The sequence below is a fragment of the Arachis duranensis genome, chromosome 2 (assembly GCF_000817695.3).
Source record: "Arachis duranensis cultivar V14167 chromosome 2, aradu.V14167.gnm2.J7QH, whole genome shotgun sequence".
In the NCBI taxonomy this organism is placed as follows: domain Eukaryota; kingdom Viridiplantae; phylum Streptophyta; class Magnoliopsida; order Fabales; family Fabaceae; genus Arachis; species Arachis duranensis.
The window spans coordinates 77,292,550-77,302,300 of NC_029773.3; the positions used below are offsets into that span (position 1 = coordinate 77,292,550).

General features: G+C 36.2%; 1 protein-coding gene across 1 annotated transcript; it reads left to right on the plus strand.

The window, feature by feature from the left end:
• The first annotated feature begins 4,167 nt into the window (after window positions 1-4,167).
• LOC110278237 (uncharacterized) lies at window positions 4,168-5,346 on the plus strand. The gene has a single exon (XM_021136480.1). It carries the CDS (start codon window positions 4,168-4,170, stop codon window positions 5,344-5,346), a length of 1,179 nt encoding a protein of 392 aa, XP_020992139.1.
• The last annotated feature ends 4,405 nt before the right edge of the window (window positions 5,347-9,751 follow it).

Consider the following 9,751-nt stretch of genomic DNA (forward strand, 5'->3'; position numbering starts at 1 on the left):
TCTTCATGGAGAAATCATCCAAATTTCTCATGGAAGGATCAACAAAAGCCTCAACAAGGCTTTAATAATGGTGGAAGAAACCGGTTTAGCAATGGCAAGCCTTTTCCATCATCTTCTCAGCAACAGACAGAGAATTCTGAACAGAGTACCTCTAACTAGCAAATTTAGTCTCTGATCTGTCTAAGGCCACTTTAAGTTTCATGAGTGAGACAAGGTCCTCCATCAGAAATTTGGAGGCACAAGTGGGCCAGCTGAGTAAGAAAATCACTGAAACTCCTCCTAGTACTCTCCCAAGCAATACTAAAGAGAATCCAAAAAGAGAGTGCAAGGCCATTGATATAATTAACATGGCCAAACCTAGAGAGGATGGAGAGGACATGAATCCCAATGAGGAATACCTCATGGGACATCTCTCAAGCAAGAAGGAGTTCCCTATTGAGGACCCAAGGGAATTTGAGGCTCATATAGAGACCATAGAGATTCCATTAAACCTCCTTCTGACATTCATGAGCTCTGAAGACTATTCTTCCTCTGAAGAGGATGAAGATGTAACTGGAGAGTAAGTTGCTCAATATCTACGAGCTATCATGAAGCTAATGCTAAGTTATTTGGTAATGAGACTTGGGAAGGTGAACCTCCCTTGCTCATCAGTGAACTAGACGAGTAGAATAAGCTAGAATTGATGGCGGCATTCATGAGAATTCGGAAAGTCTAAACCTTGTCTGTGGTATTTCGAGTAGGATTCTGGGAATGAATGACTATGACGAGCTTCAAACTCGTGATTGTTGGGCGTGATGACAAACGCAAAAGAATCAAGGGATTTTATTCCGACATGATCGAGAACCGACAGATGATTAGCCGTGCCGTGACAGAGCATTTAGACCTTTTCCACTGAGAGGATGGGATGTAGCCATTGACAACGGTGATGCCCTACATACAGCTTGCCATGGAAAGAAGTAAGAAGGATTGGATGAAGGCAGTAAGAAAGCAGAGATTCAGAAGGAGCACAGCATCTTCATACGCCTATCTGAAATTCCCATCGATGATCTACATAAGTATTTCTATCTTTATTTTCTGTTTATTTACTATTATTATTCGAAAACTCTATCACCATTTATTATTCGCCTGACTGAGATTTACAAGATGACCATAGCTTGCTTCATACCAACAATCTCTGTGGGATCGACCCTTACTCACGTAAGGTTTATTGCTTGGACGACCCAGTACACTTGCTGGTTAGTTGAGCGAAGTTTTGAAATTATGTTAGATCATGGTATTGAGCACCAAGTTTTTGGGGCCATTACCAGGGAATCAATTTCGAACAACAATTTAAGTATGAATCACAATTTCGTCCACCATTGGCTAAGTTAAGGATGCACCTTTTACTCTCAAAGAGTATAGAGAAAAATAAGCACACAGCTTATTTAATATATAACTCAATCAACTTAACTTCATAAACAAAATGAGTATATACGCATATTTATACTAGTAGGGGAGGGGGAACCTTCATGACTTGGGCAATGTGGAACTAACTCATAACACAATATAATAATATATGCTAAACTAGACTACTTTAATTAATGACACAAACGTAAAGATATATGCTCCTGCATCATTCTCCTGGGGTTGGAAAAGAGCTCCTGCATAATCTCTCTGGGCTGAAAAAGGCTCATCTTGTATTGGTAAAAGATTCCATCGGTGAGTGCATTTGGTCTTGAAAGATGTGAAAAGACATAGCTCAACTTGATTCTTTTGACCATCTACATGTCATAATGGAGTTAATACAATCTTCTTTCCATCTTTGATAAAAGAATATGTATTTTTGAAACCATCATGAATAGCTTGACGATTATATTACCAATGATGTCCTAACAGTAAGTGACACGCGTCCATCGGGATGACATCACACGATACTTTATCCTTGTATTTGCTTTCCATAGAAAATTGGACACAACATCGCTTTGTTACTTGAACTTCATTCTCCTTTTTTAACCAATGCAACTTGTAAGGATGAGGATGTAATTTAGTTAGAAGCTTCAATTTGTCTACCGTATAATTTGAAGCAACATTTTCACAACTTCTGCTATCTATTATAACCTTGCAAATCTTCTCTCCAACAGTGCATCTTGTGTGAAAGATGTTATGGCATCGCCAACTCTCATCTTCTGTTACCCTTGTAGTATTCAAGTTTCAATGAACTACTAAACCTTCTCCACAATCGGCTGGAACTTCTTCAATAGCATAGTCAACCTCACCTTCCTCCTCTTAAGTAGTCCTGGATTGGTTCTTCGTTAACCTCTTCCTCGACAAGAGTGATAACCCTTCTATTTGGACAATCAGTAGCAATATGCCCAAAACCTTAACATTTGAAGCATTTCTTACTTGATGATCCACGCTCCTTGTTGCTTTTATAAGATATTGTCTTCATTTCTTGTTGAACATCAAGGATGACTTCTTTATCCTTCGGTGATTGAGTGTTATTTTTTTGTGTTCTTTGCTTTTCAATCTTTAATGACAGCCTAATGTCATCATCCAAGGTCCAATATGGTTGCAGTTGAACGATATCAGAAATTTCTGTGTTCATTCCTCCAAGATAACAAGCAATTGTTTGTTCTTCAGGCTCTTGAATGTCACATTTCATGAGCAACTCATCGAGAAATCTCTTTCTTCAATTATTCAAGGCTTAGCCCTTAAATCAAATGCAATAATCGATGCTGATCTAATTGGTCTCTGACGTGAAATATTTGTATATCTTTGAGATAGACACCTGGCTCCTCGTAGATAAATTGATTTTCCAATGCTGCATTTGGTATACCCTTGCAGAAACATTGCTGTTGAGTAATATGTTTCTTTCAAACTTGTTTTTATATTTAAATGTCTCTTCCCTCTATTACACCTTAGGACTTGCTTGCTTTCGAGGAATCTATAATGTCTTACTATTTTGTTTTTTAGAGTAGTCAACAATTAGCAGTAATTAGTCAACATTAGTATTTCTTTTTTCTTGTAATCCATATTCTCATTATTGGTTATTTATTGTTTTATATTTTTGTATAAACATGGAATCTACTGTTTGTCGACAAATTTTTTGTTATTTTTACGTATGAGGTAATATTGAAGTTGTACCAAACCAAAAAATTATTTATCATGGAGGAAAAACCATCAGAGAGCTTATTGAAGAAGGATGTGCGCATTCAAATTTAATGCAGAAGATATGGCTTCGAACCAAGGAAAATATGTAGAATATACGCATTACCTACACAGTCAAGTTTAACCAATCTCAACTTATAGATCTCATTGATACTGATAGTGTTAACCAATTGATCACATTCAATGATGATATAGCTCATGTATACATCATGGGGGTAGAAAAGACTAACCATGATAGTACACCTCATGAGGACAATGACGACAATGTTCATAACAGGTATGTATTTAAACTGTGTTATCTTCTTATAAATTTTCTTATATTAGTGATTAGTGAATTCTTATCAAAGTAATTTAATTTTTTTATGATTAGTACACTATCAAGTAATTCAACTCAAGGAGTCGACGTTGTTGCTAATATTGATGGTCAAAATCCATTGACACAAATTCTATGTACAACTCAAATTGTGCCTACACCCTAGATTATCAATGGCTCTGCTAAGTGGAATGATCTTATAAAGGAAGAAGGATGGATTTATCAAAATGCAAGTGAAATAATTTGTGTCTGCAAGGTTGAAGGTTGTCCGTGGAAATTGTCGGCTTATGCTATGGGAAAAAAATACTTTGTTCCTCGTGGTGAGACATTTTATCAAGAATCATAAGCACTCAGCTCAAGATGTATTGGAAAGTACTCACTTTTTCAGGTCTAATTTGGTGTCTTCAATTATTGTCGACAAGTTGAGATTAACTCCTGACAAGTTGCCTAATGACATACGAAATGACATTTTCAAGGAATACGGATTTTCACTAACATATCACCAAGCTTGGGCTGCAAAGGAGAAAGCATTAGCTGAAATTAATGGCGTGCCTAAAGATTAATATATGCTAATTCCTTGGATATGTAATCTTTTAGTGGAAACTGATCCATAAACAGTTGCAAAATGGACATTCTCTCCTGGTTATCAATTTGAAAAGCTTTTTATTGCATATGGGTGTTGTGTGATAGGTTTTCTTTGTGGAGCAATGCCTATATTATTTATTGATGGTTGCCACTTAAGTGGTCCATACAAGGGAACTCTTCTAGCTGCCTCTACATGCGATGCAAATAATGACTTATTTTCAATTGTGTATGCAATTGTTAGTGCTGAAAATAATGAGAATTGGCTTTGGTTCCTATCTAATTTGAAAGAACTAACTGGGTCAATTCCAGTTATGTTAATATCTAATAGGCATCCATCAATTATTGTAGCTGTGGAGCAAGTATATGACAGGGATAAACATGCATATTGTTATCGATATGTGAAAGAAAATTTTTGTGCAGAAACTAAAATGTTACAGAGGGGAATACGCGGTAAAGTAAAAGAGGATGCAAAAAAGCTACTAGATGCAATTTGTTATACTCGTTTTGGCACAGAGTTTACAGAAGCTGTGGAACAACTTCGTGCATTTTCACCAGAACTTGCAAATTGGTTAGAGACTAAAGGAGATATTAACAAATGGGCAAAGTCTCAATTCCTTCATCGACGATGGGACCTCATAACTACCAATGTAGCTGAATCATTTAATTCATGGATAAGAAAAGATAGGACTCATAGTATTTGTGCTTTAATAATAGAGCATATAGACAAACTTGCAAATTTGTTATATACTGTAAAGTTAGAGATGACTAAATGGAAGAATGAAGTTGGGCCAAAGATTGATAAAATATTGATGGAACATGTAGCTAGAAGTGAGTTTCTTAAAGCAGTGAGATATGGAGATCATAATGTTATGGTTAGAGGGTCAAATGTTGATGTATGTGTGAATCTAATACACAAAGAATGTACATGTCTTGAATGGCAAATGACTGGAATTCCATGTCCATATGCTTGTGATGCAATCAAATTATTACATGGCAACATCTACACCTATATAGAGGAGTACTATCTAAAAAGTTCACAACAAAAGATTTATGCGAGCAGTATGATCCCAATTGAAACTCGTGACATGCCTGATGTCAACAACCTGACCCTAACAGACTGGGTGAATAATATTTTCATATGTCACCTACAACAACTCGTCCTCCAGGAAGACCATGCAAGAAGTGCCAAGAGTCACAATTTCAAGATATGCGTGTTTACAAATGTAGCCTATGTGATTAGAGTGGTCATAGTCTTTCTAAATGTAGAAATCCTAATCCAGAAAGAATATGAGTTTTTTTAGATAGTTCTAGCTTTATAGATTGTCACATTTAGAATTGCAATGTTGGTTTTTCTTAAGTTATGCATATTAGGTGATTCTACTGAGTTTCTTAATTGTACTTGTGAAAGTCTGCACTTAAATTTTATAGTTTTACTTTGATTTTTAATTAAATTTGTGTAATCTTACACTTGAATTTTGTAGTTTTACATTGATTTTAATAGCATTTGCGCAAATATGCACTTGAATTATGCAACAGGTTTGGCTTTAGTTCTATTGTGCAATTCTACAATCAAATGACAAAATTCTATAATTTTGCATTAAAGTTGCTGCACTTAGTAAATAAAAATCTGCATTTATGCATTAATCTAAAATTTTGCACTAATGTTCTGTAATTTTCTGCACAAACTCTGCAATTTTACACTAAAATTGTGTAACTCTTCTCATAGTTAAACAAAAGAATATTAGAAAAAGAAACACTTTCTATAAAATTTCTAATTGATATTTTCATTACAAGTCAAAGATCCAATGAATAATTGTGCTTCCATACCAGTCTTCCAATAAAATTATACCACTCTAATGTTTTCATACCACTATTCCTTATCCTTCATTGTACAAGTACATTGTAAACAACAACAATCATTAAATACAAAGACATTGCAAAAAGTGTAACTAAAAGATTGATCAAAACCAGAACAATCTTCTTCTAACATTCCATCATGATCTAACAATGCATTCTTATTCTTTGTCTAATTGAAGTCCCAAACACTTTATTGTTCCAACAGTTGTCATCTTCCATGTATTCTAAAAGATTGGGATTAAGCTATTGCCACAACAACACACACTGAATATGATGCACAAAGGAACCAATAGTTGGTTAAGACCTTGCTCTAGTAATAGAAATTCCATCTTCAAAACCTTGCATTTTTTGTGTAAACATAATTAAAAGTCATGACATATAATCAGGTTCTTCTAATTAGACAAATAAAAAGAAATGCTACAATCATAAGCAATGCCAAAGCATTGCATTTAAAGTTTATAAAAATTTTTGAACACAAGTTTAGAAACAAAAACTAATCCATCTTCATTTTCAGCCATATACCAAACACATCTTGAACATAAACCTTTTAAATTCATATTCATTCATTCATTAATGTATTTTTTAATATAGACAACAAGTATTATTAGAGTTCTTACTGGGGCCAAAGATAATGCTCTTAACATCAATAATGCACTCATATATTCATTAAAAAAACTGTAACATAGATTTTGTTTAATGCATATGCCCTTATGACTTGAAAGAAATAAAATTGGAAATCACATAATCAATAAAATGAAACAGTGACTAATAATGTCATAAGCTTTAAATTAAGGCATTTCTAGATCACACTAAAATCTTCGTCATGAATTGAAAATGTTCAAACTTCATCATGTATTGCAGTTTTCACATTAAAAGCTATACAATTTCTAATTTTAGGGATACTAATATAGCTCAAAAGCTTAAGGCAGGGACTTGAATCTGAAAGAAGCGTGTGGCTTTGGGGAGCTTCAGGCGGGGATCGCTGCTGTGCGCGACTGGAGTAGTTAAAGGAGCGATGACCGCTGTGGGAGGAATGAGTTTCACTGTCAGCGGCGAGCTTCAGAAGACGATTCTGCCCGAAGATGACGATTTTGCCTCTAACAACCTTGCTGGATGGCGACGAACGCAAATCTCCTTTGACACGATGAAGATGGCAACAATTCCACCTCTGATACGACGATTCTACCTCTGGCTAAATCCTCTCAGGCACGTGCCAACGATGCCCCCTCAGGTTGTGTAAAAACTGGAATTTTCACAGATAAAATCATTTAAATGCCCAAATTAAATTCCAGAAAGTTAGGAAGAGAATTTGGGGATTTAAATATGATTTTTGGACTCAGTAGGTCCTTCCGAGTCAGAAAATGTGTTTTCTATGAAAAATCGGGAACCGGCAGTCGAACCGGTTGAACCGGTTCAAGTCTGCTCAGTGCTGTGCGAGAAGCAGTGGAAACAGTCAAAACTTTAGAAAAACATTAGAAATGGAAAACCAGGCATTAGTGTTAAAGACTTGGCCTAAAATTGAGCCAAACGGGATAAAAACGCTAACGGGTTGAACCGGGCCCAAATCCAACATATGTAGAATGAACCCTTCACCCATAAACACACAGACACCAGCTGCAAAGAGGAGAGGAGAAGAGAGAAGAACACTATTCACTCCTCCATTCAATCCGTGATATCATGAGCTATAGAGCTCCGATTTGCGTGCCGTCAGTGGCTACGCGTTCCTTGAAAAGAGCTCTACAAAAACCATCCAAGAAACTCTAGAGGTAAGCTCGAAATCCTCTTAATTATTCTCTCCAAAATTTCGGATTTCTAGGATTTTGGATTAAGTGAGTTTTTGTGATTTTGGATGTTTAGGTTTGCTCTAATCCTTTCTTAGCTTTGGATTTGTGCTATCAAATCTGTTGGGAAAGGTAAGAGCTCTTAAATCCTTGTGAGATTATGTTTATGTTGAACCCTAGGTTGATTTGTGGTGATTTGTATGTATATAGCTTGATTATTGTGAGTTTGGAGCTTGTTGGTGTTTGTTGGAGCTACATTGGTGGTTGGAATTTTAGTTGGAAGCTCTTTGGGTTCATATTGGGGATCGGCCAAGGTATGGTTTTGGTTTCCTCTATGTGGTATATAATCTTCATGGACACTTAGGCTAGTTGACCCTAAGATAGGATTGAATGTTGTTGGTGTATGAATGATTATATGTGAATTGATGTTAATTGTTGGTGTTATTGGAATATTGTGGTTAAGGATGAACATGGAGGATTATTGGTGTTAATGAGTATTGATGATTAGTGTTGTTGATGAGGTTGTTGGTATTTAATGATTGATGATGAATAATGGTGTTGTTGGAATTTAATGATTATGAAGGTTGATGAGGAATGTGTGATTTATTGTGGTTGATGAGGGTTTGTTGATGTGGTTGATAATGGATGATAGATATTGATATTGTGGGTAATTGAAGGTGAGTGTTAGAATTTGTGGATAAATGACTATATTGATGTTGATAGTATGATCTTAGAGTTTGATGTTGAAATTAATAATGATGATGGTTAGCAAGGGTATTATTATGTATTTGATAGTGAGAATTGATGATTATGTACGGTAGAGTGGTAAATTGGAGTATGGTAAATGGTAAAATCTGATATGTTATGGGATTAATGTGGTTTTGGTTGGGAAAGTTGGTAAATTGAGAATTTTCTGAGTTTTGGGTAAAAGTTAATTTTTTGTGAACTTTGTCTGATCATAACTTTTGCCTCAATTTTCAAAATTGGTTGAAATTTATTTAGAATTAAAGATCTTTAAAAAACCTTAAATCAATATAAAGTTTGTGAAATTTGGAATTTTGTAGAGGAAGTTATGATCATTCAAAATTGGTGTTGAAATACTTGAAATTCTGCAAAGTTACAGAATTCTGAGTTTTCTGGTATGTGTGCACGCACAGCCTTGTGCGCACACACACTCTGCAGAAAATTGTGACTTGTGCACACACACAAACCTGTGCATCTGCACACACAGAGGCAGGCAATCTGCTTGCAGCGCTGGCACAGCTTATTCGTGCGCACACCAATAGGAAGTGCAACATGTGCGTACGAATAGACTGTGCGCACGCACACGTCAGGAAGGCCAATCTGTTAGGAGCGATAGCACACCTTATGCGAGCGCACAGAACTTATAAATTTTGGTATGTGCATACGCACACTTTGAAAATCTTCCTGGGCGTGCGCACACACACCTCTGTGCGGGCGCACACACCCTGATTCATAATTTTAAACTTTGTTTTCAACTATTTCACCCTCCCAACAAAGTTGTAAGCTTCTTTAATACCATTTTAAGGCTTTTGAGCTTGATTTTGAGTACAGAAATATGATGGATAGGTGAAGGGTTTTAGTTAATGATTATTATGAAAGATTAGAGAACGGAGGCTTAGGATGGATGAATTGAGAAGCTAACAACTAGTGAGTTCGGAATAGAAAGACATGAATAGATGATGGTTGTGAAGAGTTGAAAACTTGGAAATAGATGATCATGGTTGATGGAATGAGAATGAGTGGAAGTGTGCTATAAGAAGTGGCCTCTGAGTTTGATTACGTAATCATGATATGTGTTGTTCTTCGTCGTAGGGGCTGTGGCAGTATCCCGCCTACGTTCAGATGTGAGGCTTGGCGTTGAACTTCTCATTTATTTTGATTGCTCCAGAGGAAGGTGGTAGGGCACGCATCCCTTGGAATGTTTTTTCTCTAAAAGAAGAAGGTGGTAGGGCACTCTCCCTCAGAATTTTCCTCCTGAGCATGGGTTTCTCTCTGATTGTAAGGTGGTAGGGCACTAACCCACGGAATCATGTGACAACCAGAG